The sequence below is a fragment of the Pyxicephalus adspersus genome, chromosome 1 (genome assembly GCF_032062135.1).
Source record: "Pyxicephalus adspersus chromosome 1, UCB_Pads_2.0, whole genome shotgun sequence".
Classification (NCBI taxonomy): Eukaryota; Metazoa; Chordata; class Amphibia; order Anura; family Pyxicephalidae; genus Pyxicephalus; species Pyxicephalus adspersus.
In genome coordinates this window covers 14107040-14122493 of record NC_092858.1, presented here as the reverse complement: position 1 = coordinate 14122493, position 15454 = coordinate 14107040, and the positions used below count along the sequence as shown (strand labels likewise).

The 15454-nt window shown below is 37.4% G+C and overlaps 1 protein-coding gene across 1 annotated transcript in view; it reads left to right on the top strand.

The window, feature by feature from the left end:
• Nucleotides 1-385: 385 nt before the first annotated feature.
• GPR83 (G protein-coupled receptor 83) overlaps nt 386-15454 on the top strand; it is a 30084-nt gene continuing 15015 nt past the window's right edge. The window contains exon 1 of the mRNA XM_072402661.1: nt 386-1059. Within this exon, the coding sequence (XP_072258762.1) occupies nt 646-1059 (414 nt within the window). The 5' untranslated portion in view covers nt 386-645. The remainder of the gene's footprint in view (nt 1060-15454) is intronic.

The following is a 15454-nucleotide window of genomic DNA, read 5'->3' as shown; positions in this document are numbered from 1 at the left end:
GGAGATATATTATTTATAAAGTTCAGCTGCAAACAGTATTAAGCTGACTTTGTCTAACAGATCCAAAAAAGATTTCTAATATTATTTAAAAGACAGATTTTTTGTAACAAACCAAATCCATCCTTCCCTGCAGGATTCCGATGAGTGCAAGACAAATGATCCATCCCATTACAATGCTGACCATTCTATCCTTTGTTGACAGTCAGCAGGCTGAGACATTAAGGGAAATGTGCAGAGTAGTGTGCAAGGCTCATTCATTTTCCCCAACGCTTCTTGCATTTAGAGGTTTGTAAAGTAGCAGAAGGCAGGTCTTTCACCACATAAAGTGGGGGGATTCTGGTACGTCACAAATGGTAATAATCTTCAGCCCAATAAGCTTTGAGCTGGGGATCCGGCTGTCTGGGAGCTGTGCTTGCTTGAATGTGATATAAGTGTGCTGTAAGCGAGGACCAGCAAGGAAACAGATGCTGGAGGCAAGAGCTTACACTGAGCACTGGGAAACATCTGTTGCTTTTTTGATTGACAGTGATGCTCTAGTCATCCTTTGTTCAGCTATCATGATCGATACCAGTGCACGCTTACATAGTTTGGCTGCTTCTTTTTTTCTTGTCTGGATTAACCACTTAATTAGCCCATGCCTATTCCATGCTTTTTGTTAAGAAACAGAGCTGCTCAGACATGGTTTGCCACTTCCTTTGGCTAATTTTGCTGGGTTTGTCCAGCACGCCAAAACGATCGGAAAGTTTAAACTTCAATGGCAGCCTGAAGGCATCCATCCAATTCTCCAACAGCACTTTGTTCAGTTGGAAAAACTACAGCTTGGCCGACTGGCAGAACTTTATAGAGAAAAGCCGTTTTGACGTGGAATTGCACCCCATGGTGAAAGCACTTTTAACCGTGGCGTATTCTTTCATCATCGTCTTTTCGCTTTTTGGGAATGTCTTGGTGTGTCACGTGGTCATCAAAAACAAAAGGATGCATTCGGCCACCAGTATGTTCATCGTCAACCTGGCCGTGTCGGATATATTGATTACGTTGTTGAACACGCCTTTTACGCTGGTAAGGACATTCTGCGTTTGTACGCTTAGTGGGTCTGTTTGCCCAAATCTGATGTGAGATGTGAATGGATTGAGAGCTCAATCAGCCCAGGGTTTCTTATAAGTCTGGTGGACTCCAGTGGTGGGAAATTGGGAAATTATTGCTGAAGTTACAGCTTCCCCTCCCCATCCCATTGCCATAAGTTCTCACCATTTCTGCTGTATTTTTCATTATGAAAACTTCAGGGAAAAATGCAACAGGAAGTGTGAGATGCATAAAAGACATAATACCTGAACTATAGAGTTATGAAGAGCTCTTGACAAAACACACATAGAAGTCACCAGGACACAATTACAACTAAAAGTCCAAAAAATATTAATTGTGGGTGTAGGGATCAGACATGTAGCCTTGTTTTCTGTATACTATAATAACAGTTCCAAAATGAGTGTTTTACATTTCCTGCGCACCTAGTCAGACACTTGACATAGTATACATTTTGGTTAAAAATAAGTGTGCATTTTTATATTCAATTATCACCAAATATAGGCTGAAAGGGTTTCATCTGCTTTACAGACAAAACAAAGCAACAGCAGCCACTGCATGCTGATGGAAAATAAAATCTCTGTATCCAAAGCAAATGTGCTTCCAAGCAGAAAGGGACCACCTTGATTTTAGGCACATGGTGCAATTGAGGTGCCAATTGACTTGCAGCCCCTGTTTACTATTCTGCCATTCAATGAGGGCAGATCAGCTGCTAATAAACTCTTACTGGATAGCTGGGTGAAGTAGATGCTGATACTCAATAATCCAAAGATTGTGGATTCTCCTGGTGTGCAGAAGAATATCAATTTAAAGCTAAACCCCAACTAGACGCAATACAATACTATAAAAGAATGAAATAGCAGTATAAAGTAAAATATTATAAAAGTATAATAAACAGAGGTACTATCTATCTATCTATCTATCTATCTATCTAGATAGATAGATAGATAGATAGATAGATATTCCTGGCAGTTCTGCTCAGAAACTTTTACTATTATCCAGGGGTGTGGAACCACTTTCTCTATTGCTCCATTAAAGTCCAATAAAATTTATATGTGAAATGTGCAACTTAAACTCCCTGGTGAATAAAGTTATGTTCATACTGCCGGTGTGGTTGTAGTGCGGTTACTGCTTCCTCATGCCATCAAACTGCTGCCTCGGATGAGAAGCTACATGTAGCGTCTACCCATGACTGCCCAGTAAAGAATGAATGAGGTTGGCTGTAAGCAGTTCAGTACCGTTCACTGCTGCGTGTTGTCAAAGCTGCAAATGCTTTAAGTGGAAGTCCAGCCAAGAGCAAAGCAGGAATGTTTGTCCCCATTCCATGTCTAAACCTTCCCTAACTAGTGAACAAAAAACTCTTCTCCAGCTTTTTCTACCAGAAAACTTTTTTTTGCCCACTGGGTGCTGCCTTTTACCTCTCATGCACCATAGTGAAGGTGAATCCCCCCATGCAAAGACACCTCTACCCTATACTATAACAGGCAGGTGGTAATACTCCCCGCATATATCAGTGGCCAGGGGAAGGGTTAGAGAAGGAAATAAAGGCTTAGCTGTTGACTTTTTACATAAAAGTCTACATTTGCATATCACAGTGCTGTTCTGAAAAGTGTGTTTTATTTAGCTGATAGAACAGAAGATATCATTATTTTACATGTTTGGGAAATAGAAAGGTTCTCTTTATTGGTCTATAATTGTAAATGTATACAGGGACTGGACTATAAAGACACTACAGGACACTAATGAGTCCAGCTCTGTACTTTTCCATGTTCCTCTGCTTACACTGACAGCTCTGTGCAATACAATACAATACAGTTCACTTTACTGACTTTGCTGTAATAGTCTCTGTGTCTGCTAAAACAGGAAATTCATACAAAGAAATTTACAGGTATTTATGATAGCTGCAGTTAAAAATACATGTAAAGTGTATCTGAATCCAAAACAAATGTGATATATTGCTGCATTAGTTTTCTTTTTTCCCCTTCACATGGCGGTATACTGTATAAGTGAAAGCTGTTGTCACTCTAGGCTGCTCCTAATTTGGATAATAGAACCCCCCCCCCCCCCCTCCTCATCCCCATAATTTAGTGACAGAGGCATTTTGTATTATAGTGAGAAAAACTGGAAAAGGATGATAACGATGCCTGAGATTTCAGTGCAGTTGAGTGAAGAACATAGGAGCTCACTGTATCAACAGGTACAGATATAATATATAAAAAAAAAAATTGACAGGCTCACAGCCCCGCCCCCTTACACATACGTACACATGCATGTGCCCAGGGCCCATGTGCTGATACTAAAGACCATTACCTAAGGTCATTATTTCAGGGTAACTAAAACAGCTGTAAAGTTTTTTTTTCTTTGATAAATTTTAATCTCATGTTACTTATTAGACCTATTAAATTAGAAAGGTTCAGTTGCCCACATACCTGCAGGGAAGGGTGTACTATATCTGCCCATAAATGCCACCTGTTTGGTATGACTTTCACCCTTCAAAAGTTGGCTCATTTCATTTGGGCGAGATTATTCAAGTGCTTTAGCTTTTTTTGGACAGCCATTTTCTTCTCTAAGGGTCAGCTCCATCCCCTCAATATTTAAGTTTTGTATGTTTGCTGCCAGCTGAGTCTGTTAATGCTTTCAATACTTCTCAGGGGCATTAGGAGAGATAGATCCCCACCAGTATGAACATTTCTATTCAATAACCTCCTGGGCGGTTAATTTTTGTCTGGATTTTTACGTCTAAAAGCAGTTCATTGTATTTTATGAAAATTTATTTTACAGTATAATATAATAGTATGAGTATAATAAAGTTTGAAACACAAAATCAAAATAATAAATGAAATACATTTAATAATAAATTTAATAATAAACTTTGACATGATTTTGTGTTTCAAACTTTATTATACTCATACTATTATATGATACTGTAAAATACATTTTCATGAAAGACAATGTACCGCTTTTAGACATACCGGTATAAATCCAGTGTATTGCATTCAATACAGTTATTTTGTATTAAATGAGGGTTACCGCTTTTAGCTGTTTTTTTACAGACTTGGGGTTACCTCCCAGAAGGTTAATAAACCTTTTTACGTCTTCTTTTTCGCACCTTCCTTCTCATCAACAGTTCTCACCAGGGCAGATAATGGATCAATTTATAGCGGAGACATCATTCAAAACCTCATGAGGACAACATTCAAAAACTGTTAGGTTCTCACTATTAGATGAACTTTAGTTATGCAAGTTCATGCTTATTTTTTTTTTTTATTTTATTAGAGTTGCTTTTGAGTTGGGTTTATTTTTTGTATGCCATAATTATGCAAAGTCCAGAGTGCAGGGGTCAGAATTGTGTGAATTGTGTGAGTGCAGGGGACAGGAGAAAATATTGTGGTTGGAGGTGAAAGACAATGATCACAAGGGGGTAATGGAGTATGTGTGGATGAAGACTGGAGGATTGGAGGACCAGAGAGGAGAGTGCACATGGAGTGAAGCGGAGGAGAATGGAAACAGGTAGCAACAGAGTGGACAATGATCACAGACAGGATGAAGATGATGATGTAAAAAGTATATAAACAGGAATTAATTGACCAGTATGCTACAAAAAGAGCAATGACATGAAGCAGCTCACACAAACATTGAGCAGGGGGCTTCTGTGTATTGAAAGACCTTAGGAGGAGAGCTGGCGGGAGCGGGAAGTGAGGACAGCCAGCACTGGAATATAGGTACGGTAAGAGTTTCAAAGCAGCAGAAAGTTCTAGTTTAAGGAAAAGAACTCTACAAAAGATTTGTTTTTGTCTCTTCTTTCTCCGAAAGCATTTGCTAGACCCATTTTAGACTCATTGCCTGGATGGTTTAAAGTAGCATGGCTGTAGGAGTCGACCTGATAGTATACTAATATATTGCCGGGCCCTCATACAGCCAAAATATGTGTAGAAAATAAGAAGAAGAAGAGTAGAGAAAAGTGTTTATTGACCTTTTTAACATGGAGGAACCCCTACTATAATTACTAAATCCACATCTCACAGTACATTAGTGTGGTGGTCAGTGGGAAGAATGTCTTTTACATTGCTGGCCATTAGGAAGAATGTCACCCATACATATAGCCAAAAAGGCCATTTGTATCGGTTAAACTGACCTGAGAGGCACCAGGTGAGGTGGAGGTGACCATAATGGTAGAGGAAGGGCTTTTCTTCCTCATGTCAAAGCTCCAGCAAGGAAAACAGTGAGTGGCACAGTCACTAAATCTCTCTCAAAATTTCTTAAACCTAATCTCCTAATTTCATACCACAGAGATACACCTTCATACCTTCCAACTCTTGGAGAGAGGGGAGAGAGACGCTTTACCCCAAAGCATGTAGCTAAAAGAGTCCTTCCAAATAAGGGGCCAAATATAGCTATTAAGCTCAAAACATAGAAAATGCATAGACACTTCTTATTTTTAGATCAAACAAAATACTTTTTTAGGCATTTTGTAGGTCTTTTTTGCTTAGTAAATCTTCAATTTTGGTGTTCAGCTGGACCTTATAATTTTGGATCGTCTATGCATTGTTGGTATGTACATATGCAGATATTGAACAGCTGTATTTACTGGCGGGTTCTGATTACAATCACAACATAGTAATTATGTCTTTAATCCTGGTATTTCAGATGTGATCTACATAAAACCAATAAACTCTGCAGTCAACAACCACAATTATCCCTGCAACAACAGGTCATGTGATCTTTGACTAAGCTTTGACCGAGGACTTGATATGAACAAATCAATTTGCAGGATTTACAGCAAAACTGACTGGTTTGGGGATTTAGGAAAAATCCCAAATCCCCAAAGCCAGAAAATTGTTCCCATTGCAAGATTTTCTCTCTATTACTAATCTGGTGACAACAACAAATATTGAATTTTCTATTACTCTCAGTTTTGATGACAGAGGCCATAAAAAAAGTGGTTTGAATAGCTTAAAGGGACTCTGTCACAACTTAAAAAATGCAGACATATATACAGACAAATTATGCATTTTAACTGCTTAATTACATTGCTTTTCTTTATTATAATTTATTTTTATTTTATTTATTTTATTTAACGTTTATTTAACTGCAATGTGCACTTGAGCTTGCTAGAAAAATAAACTAGTCAAGTCCTTAGCACAGCCCCTTCTAGACTTCTATGCCTTAGCCCTCTCCTCCACTGGGAGTGCCTAACTATTCTCTGTGTAGGCCCAGCTACTCCATTCCCTCCCTACTTTTGTAGATGCCAGGGTAGTACTATAGCGTCTCACTGCAGTAATTGGTAAGATTACATCCAAGATAGCAGCACCCATTAGCGGTCTAATGGCTTTTTGGATGTCTAAACAATTTAATATGCATAAAATATGTTGCATATATACTCAAGTATAATCCTGAATTTATTTTCACCTTAAAATACCATTTGAAAAAAATATAATGTAATACTCTAGTCAAACTACTAGGTGGAGCTGTGTACTCATATAAACTGTATAACACGCTATTGCCATAGAAATAGGAGATATTATTAGAGTTTGATACACACGTTGCACAATGAGACAGCACCATCTAATAGTGGGTAACAATAATGCACAAAAGATCATTTAAAAGCATCAAATGACCCATCATAACCAACTGAAAAGTTCAAAATATTTCAACCTGAAAAAGATATACAGGCTGAGCCTGTGTGATCTCATTTTTTAAAACTAACATACCATGGATGTAATACTTGATTTAATGTTAGCAGCGACTGCTGCGTTTGAAGAATTTGTAAAGAATTTTCAGTTCTACATGAAATACATTAGACCTGATAGACTATCATGGGTGAACCTGGGGCATCACGCAAACCTGGAATGGATTTCTTTAAAATCATTTGCTCTTAGTTGGCAAATGTTTTCAGGAGAGCTTTGCTAAATCAGGCGCATTGTATTAGGGGTAGGTTAAACTATCCATTTTCTGTTTGCCATGCACTTAGTTGTTTATTAAAAATAATTTTATTTTTAAATACTTACCTATTAGAGGGAACAACTAAAGCAGTATAATAATAAACCAATAAAAGAACACTTTGCAAACATTTCAGCACCACCATACTTTGGTCACCCAAAACATTAAAAACACAGATTACCAATTAGTAATTAACAATGTTCATCTTGTTACAATGGCACCTGACAAGGGATGAGATATATTAGGCAGGGAGTGAACCGCCAATTCTTTAAGGTGACATTTTGGAAACAGGAAAATCAAGTGTAAAATTCTGAGCAAGTTTGATAAGGATCAGATTGTGGCAGCAAGACAGGGTGGGGCAAGGAATCTCTAAAATGGCAGGTGGCTAGCATGTTGATTCCATAAAAGAACTACTTTAACTGTACCATACCATGTGTACTGGAGTATGAACAGAGATTTTTCTGCCATTAGAAAAATAATCTCGATTTATACTCTAATCACACCACTAGATGGTGCTGTGTCCTCATGTAAAATGTATAGTAAACCCTTGTTATCTGAAACATTACTGGTGTTTGTTACATATTTTACATGATAACACAGCACCATCTACAGGTGGCCAAGAAAAATAGAAGCCATACACAAAAGATACTTTAGAAGCTAGGGCCCCATCATAAATACCTCAAAGGTACAAAATGCCTTAAACTGCATAAAGGGGGAAACAAACTACAGACTAAGCCCATGGAGTTTTTTCACCTTAAAAACAGGACACCATTGATGTACCTATTCACATGAATTTTCTTTATTTTTATTAATATTTCTTTTGATCGCTGGTTTGAATTTTAGTAGTGATGATCATGTTTCATGCCCTAGGTTTATAGTCGAGTCGTTACATTTTTCTGTATTTTAGTAAAAAAAAAAGTACTTTGGTAATATTTGCATAGGTTTATATTCAAGTATGTGGTAAATTACTTACAAACTTTCTATTGTAATATATTATTTTTGGTGTTTTTATGGATTCCTTGGGTTTTTTTCAGGGAAAGAGATAAGATACAACATGATTGTCAGGGTCTTTTTTAAAGTTTATTTTGTGTTGTATATACTTTTAATAAACTTGTTCTGATCTGAATTGTCTTACGACGGTGCTTAGTTTTTTTTTATTGCAATCATAAAATCAATGTTTGATGTTCGTGAGTTTTACAAGCATCATAATGTAATATCTACATTTCTATATAATCTATTTCTACCATGCACAGAAATGACTCATACATAAATACATAAACACAAATCTTCCAGAGTGGCCGTGTCTTTCAAAAATGAAGATGTCTCTTTTGGTGCAATTAGAGGAGAATACCGCAGAGACAATTGGATGTCCAACAGTAAAACTTTTTCTAGAATATAATCATAATAATAGCAGCTACCTGTGTCACACCTATTGTTGTACCTCAGGAATCAATCCTTTCCAAAGTCTATTCGGCTATTAGAGAGTTATTGAAAGAAACAGGGCTATAACAAAAATTAGGTATTAAGCCACTGAAACTACTTTGTGATTACCTATGTGAAAGGATGGCGGCCCTCCTGTGTATTGATGTGAATGGAAGAGACCCTCTTGTGTTTCGATCTCTCTGAAGTCTGTATAATAATGACACCTGCCTTATCCTACAGAGCACCACTTAGCATTTTACTCAGAACAGCTCTAAATTAAAAGCCAAATCCCCTAGTTCCCTGTAATCTCAGATGGAACAATTTATTTTAAATTCAGCCAGAAGCCGAAGGGCTCTGCTGATGTGTGAGCATGGTTTAAAGCATGTTAATTATTTGAGGGTGGTTATAAAAGTGTAAGATAGCAGTTTGGTCTTCTGTTAAACCAATTTATATGGAATAATGTTCTTATAAGGGTGATTGGAATGTAAAAAATGTACCCTATGCCGTCCTGAAGTAGCTTTTCAATAAGATAGCGGCAGGTAGAAGAATGTACTGCACCCAGTGGTTCTGGGGTCCCAGCTATATACTTCTCAAAGTTCTTAACTGTCTTTAATGTTCTCATATTAACATGCTCTTTGATTTAATTATTATTATTTTTATAAAATTAAAATAAAAATGTTTTTTTTTTTTTAAAGTTCAGTGCTTTTGTTAAGCACCTGGCTCACCTGAAAAGGCAATATTGTGCAGCCAGTCTTGTGATACAACAAGCCTGGTCTACTGATTGGACAATGAATCGGTAGGATACTGATGAGGATGCTTATTCTAGTCAAGCACATATTCGTTTTTGGAAAAGTTTGATTGGCTGCTAAAGTTTGTCCCCTTTCCTTCCCGAAATGCTGCTGACAGTAAGAATACATAGCTGCATTATTGGATGTTTAGAAAGCTTTCTGTTTGCATTAGACATTATTTATATAATTCTAGATAAAAACTAGTTTTTCCATCCACTGAGTTCTAAAGTCATGTAGGGAGTTAAAAGAAGAAGCCATGGCATGGTAGGGGAAGAAAGGTAGAAGACACGGGCCACCGGAGGGATGGGAATATTACCTTATCATATCCAACTCAAATATACAAAATAATAATAATAATGGACAAAATGTTTGTGGACAGCAGGCCATCACACCTATCATACCTATGTAATTAAAATAGACGTCCACCAAATCATTGACTACAGATTTAATATAATCTATAAGTATTGAGGGTATTATAGGTCAAGGTGAGGAACTAGACAACTATAAAATGCTGATGGGATTCTTGCAAACCCCTGCTTAGAAAAACTCTCTTGCCAGGTCATTCACTTTAGCAAAAAAATAAAAACCTTCCAATAATATTTTAGGTGTTTTGTTACATATTTAATGCCTGTTATTTATCGGTAAAAGCCTTTTTGAGTAGACAACCAAGTACTCTGTGTCTGCTACTGGGTGCCGCCATCTTGAATGTGATGTCAGCAATCCAAGCACACCTAAAGCTTCATAGCAGCCATGCTCAACCAATGGTTCCTTCAGAGGTTGCTGAGGGTTCCTAAAACTGTAGCTAACTGACCTCCCATTCGATGATGAAGCCAACACCACTTGGTAGAGCCAACTGCATTACTGATGATAATTTATTTGTCTATAAAGGTGATATTTTATCCAATTCCATAAAGGGCATTCTTTCTCCTTAACAGCCACCAATTTTAGAGACCTTTTTCCCTACTGACCCCCAATAAATTGGTTTAAGTAGGATTCCTGAGACCAGAAAACAATTAAACAATTCCTTTCGGCCTTAACAGTTTTTCAAGTGCTCCTCAGGGTTAAAAAGGTTGTGAAAGGCTGCTCTATAGTATTTCACTTCCCTTCTATCCCAGCAGATATTCTAAGAAACATTTACGGAGGTGAAAGGTGGAGGAGCAGCTGGGCAAGCACAAAGGTAATTGGACTCTCCAAGTAGAGGAGAGGGTTATGCCATGCAAGAACGGGCTATGAAAGAGAAATAACTAGTTAATTTCAAAAAGTTCAATGGTACAAATATGTCAAGCAAGTTTACCCTAAGCAGCCAATGGATAAACTTTCACCAGCTGCCTAAATTGTTTTATTTGCTGCAAAATCAATGTAGCTGAATTCTTTGTGCTTATTACAACTGCTAAAATTGCCTTTTGTGATGTGAACTGAAAGTAAGTGCAAAGGATCACTTGTGAGTGCACTTCCATATCGCCAAGAGTGCAGTTTCTGACCTTTGACAAAGTCAGACACTCTCCACGGCATTAATAATTACAACACATTATTTACATCATTACATTCTCCATGGTATGATACATCCTATTGATTTAAGCAAAGATAGCATCCAAAATATTTTTGCTGATGTCATTATCACAGACAAAGTCACTGGCCTGGAATTCAAAGAATGGTTTACAGATTTTTGGCTGTTTCAGTGGAGTGGGCAGCTCTAAAACCAGACTGGAGGGGGTCAAGGAATCTGTTAACATAAGAATATATATAATACATTAGTAATAAATAACATGATAACATCAGTCGGTTGTCAATAAAGGTATGTACACAAGTAATAGAATATTAAGTCCCAGTTTCAATCACCAGGTCCCATCCCATTTCGTAGATAGGGTATTCTGCTTACTATTAGTAAGGTAATATATATACAGGAACTTTTGTTGTCATTGAAGAGCTTTCATAAATCAGGGCCTTTATGTTGTTCCTATTTCCTGCCAGTTTGACCAGCTGGGTCTTTTAGTTCATCAAAAGCTAAATGGACCATATTGCTTCTCTGTGAACCATGTGCTCTGTGCGTCATCCTTTTCCTATCTTTAGAAGAACACAGAAATAAACCAGGATTACATTATGGATCTTCGTGTTGTGGCATACATGTCTGGAATGAAAATAATCCAATGTGCAGTGCAAAATTCAATTTGCATTGTGTGTCCTGAAGCTAGTTTACATGATAAAACATCACTGTAGATTACCATAGACTTTACATGTTCCAGGTGAAGCTTTGTCATCCTGTTCTGCAAATCTCATCTCCAATATAAGTGAAAACAGGTTCAGTTAAGTATACTGCGAAGGATATTTATTAAAGTTGGTCTCAAGGCAAAAATAAAATCCTCTTTTTAGTCTAACAAAAAGCTGATTGAGTCAGAGGAGGGTCATAACCCAATCTCTCACAGCTAGAATAGGTCAGAGCTACATTTAAATCAACAAGGAGCATGAACCTTATGGGTTGTAGAAGTATAGGTCAGGCTCGGGCATATTGGACTTGACCAGAGATCAAAAAAAGTTTCACCAGAGAGTGAATAGACGCAATATACATAGAAAATGAAACATTTCTGTTGGAAGGTTGAAAAAGTTTTCATGTCTTTTCTAAATATCCACCTTCTAGAATATGTGAATCTGCTAATAGGGTCAGATATTGATATTTTGTTGGCACTGCAGCTCTTGTAGTAACAAAGATCCGATCTTGTAGAAACAAAGGGTCGGTGTCTGCCATGGAGTTGACAAGTACATTTCTGGCATTGGGAAGATTACAAAGGATTTGAGAGGGGAAAGCTTCGTTATTGAGCCAGTCTTCTGAAAAGTGATATTCTAGTTAGTGGTGATTGCCATTGTATTGAATCAGGCTCAGACATCGTCTGGTTGCTGGAACAGTGAGACTTTCAAGCCATAATTTCTTCGCTCATTTGTCTTTTTTTAAGTTTTGGATGTTCCCATTCACTTTTTGCATTCTCAGACTCTTCCTGTTGCATTCTCATTAATATGAAATGCACAAAAAGTCCAATAGGAAGAATTGAAAACCTCTCATAAAGGCTATTAAAGTTTTTCTATTTGCTGGAGGATTATATGAAAGGCCCAGCAACAAGTTCTAGAAAAGGTATTGAGGGCACCCATGGGCTAAAATGTAGCCAGTCACTCTCCTATTTCTTGTATAAGAATAATGAATCTAATCAGACCCAGGCTTATAACAAGCCTACATTGGTGATTCAGTGATACTACTGTGTACTCTGATGGGAGTTTTTATAGATTGAAAACTTGCCTCATTACATCACTATTTATACACCGGCTGGCCAAAGTCCCCAAGCCTGTGAGGAGTAGTTTTATGGTATGGGGTAGCTGTGGAGAAAGGGTTATGACCCAGGGTACCCATGGGGGCAGTGGTATGATCTGGGGTACCTGTAGGGGCAGTGTTATGTTTTGTGGTACCAGTGGGGGCAGTGTTATGATCTGGGATACCTGTGGGGGCAGTGTTATAATCTGGGGTACCTGTGGGGGTTGTGTTATATTTTGGGGTAGCAGTGGGGGCAGTGTTATGATCTGGGGTACCTGTTGGGGCAGTGTTATGATCTGAGGCTCCAGTGAGTCAGGTTAGGCAATGTTATTTGCCCAAATAATGTGGTCAGCTGATTATTTGAATATACTGAATGACCAGGTTCCTCCATCAATAGATAATTCTTACCTGATGGCATGGCATATTTACCATAGTGAATGTGCTGTAATCAAAGCTGAAGGTAGTCCAACAAAATATTTCATTTCTGGTCTGGCACAATATTTCCCAATTACATGTTTGTTTATCCTTGTGTATGTTAATGACCAATCTAGTTATTTTTTATCTACTGAACAAGCTAGAGTGTGTGCTTTAATGAATTCAATACATGAATAATATTCATGAAAAGGTAAGTGATGGAGCTGATAGAAAGCAAGTGGTGATTCTTGTTCCATGATGGAAGTAGAACATGTAGGGGTGAGAGGGGTATATATGAAAACTATTTTAAACCAGTTTAGACTTTTCTGGAATGTGACTGAACTGTAGTGGGTGGGTGGGTTTGAGGTATATATATATATGGAGTTCTCTGTGGAATAAAACGTAAAATAAAAAAGGAGATATATGAAAAAACTCAACACATACCCTTAAAAGCTTGAGACCGTAGCAGTGACTTTTAGACAGATGCAGGTGGCAGAGAATGAGATTCTGGTGCCAGTTCCTCATACGGAAGGTGAACAGAACTGTTGAAAATGACATGATTTATTATTGATGAATTTTAAATTTGAGAAGGTAGAAAGGAAGAGACAGAGAATTTATAGAGCAGAGCTGAAGGAAATGTTGGAGAAACGGGGCTACATAATCCACCAAATACCATATACAGCATTGATCCTTGAGTTTTTTAATCACAGATAAAATACATAGATGAAATCAAACTACCTTCCAATTAAATTGTACTTTTCTCGAAATGGCCCTGAGACTTGCACAGCCCTGCTAGACAATACAGTGAGTCTGGTGACCTCATTTTCTCCACTGCAGCTAGACAATACAACCTGGTCTCTTCCCCTCCCCCGTCTGTGATTGGACAATAAGAAAGGAACATCAGAGTCATGGTCATCCCTCTGTACTTTCTCCTTTTCAGTATACATGAGTGTATTAGAAATGCAAGTGTCTTTTACCAGCACTCCCCTTCCAAGTCTTAAGTGCAACTGTATCAAGAATTATAAAATGCTGAAATGAAGTCACATTAAGCCTCTTTGTAAGCTAATTTAGCCTGCAGTCTGCAGTAGGAGGCGAGACAGAAGTTGCTATCAACCGTACAACAAAATTGCTCTGTCATTGGTACATATTTGCAAGTATTATTAGCTTTGTGGAGAAGAGTCTACAAATTGATTCCGCTAGTGATTTCTACGCGTTTTACAGCTTACGCTCCTTCATAAAGGGGAATGAAAGTGCTTACCTTAAAAAAAATTCATAAAATAATATTGAATAAAACATACAGAATGAAAATAAGCCGGTATATGTGCGACTTGGTGAGACTACTAAATTATTTATACAGTTAATCCTCCTTTTGTTTCATTGAAATCTCTTCCGCCTGTCCCCTGGAGGGGTATGCTATTCTTTTATGTTTCAAACAGTTGGTTTGTTGGGGATCATTGGCAGGGTGATGGCTTTTTATTTGCCGTCTCCTCCTGGAGATGTTATGACTTCCAGTTGCAGACTGGTGGTAATGCAGCATGCCTATTTTTGAATCCATATTTATACAAAAGAGCCAGTAGGTCCACATGCATCTCTGTACAGAAGAGCACTGTTAACTCTCCTGAGGAAGCAGCGCTGGCTGTGAAACGTGTAGAGAACACACCAGGGAGCCAATTTGTGGGTTCTACTCCAGCCATTGTTTGAGTTACCAATACTTGAAAATATGTATCACTGAAAAGGGAAATTTATTGTACTATAATTAACATCTTTTATCTCATCCATTCCATTTGGCTTTTTACTGATCGCACAAAAGTGTCATTGTTTTATCTACTTTGGTGTTATTTTAATATTTTATTAACTGAGTTCAAATCTTCTTTTGCTTTTTTCTGCCTATTGTACCATATGCTTTTTATAACAAAGACTAGACTGATCATTTACAATAGGCATACTTTTTAGTCTTAGCTATTACACATATATAAACAAAATATATGTAAATCCCTATTCTATTAAGTATAGAAAAATGCTGCATTTGTTTCTAAGATCTTCTTGTGTACAATATAAAAGACTTCAGACAGGATAAACAGAGTACATGTTTTTAACTTTGTATTCAGCGAACAAATAATACGGGAAAGATGATATTCATATGGTAATCATAGCACATAATATCTTGTAAATCTTTGATAGTAAATGTTTTCCTTTGTTAGTCACAAAGTAATATATGGCTGGAGTATAAAATGTATACAGTGAGTACAAGGATTCTTCTTCTTCATAATACAGTGTTTAACTTTATTAACTACATTTTGATTGGGAGCAATTGAGTAAAGAACATAACTAAATGTACATTAATAAAAGTAAGAGACAACCTCAATGTTATTTACAAACTTGTAAAAGATATTTCTTTAAAATTCAGGGAGATGCTTCTACTGCAGGTGTTTAGGTAGGGATTCCCCTCCAGCAAGGAGAACATTGAGCAGCACAGTAGTGACATCACTAAATCTCACTGCAAATCTCTATC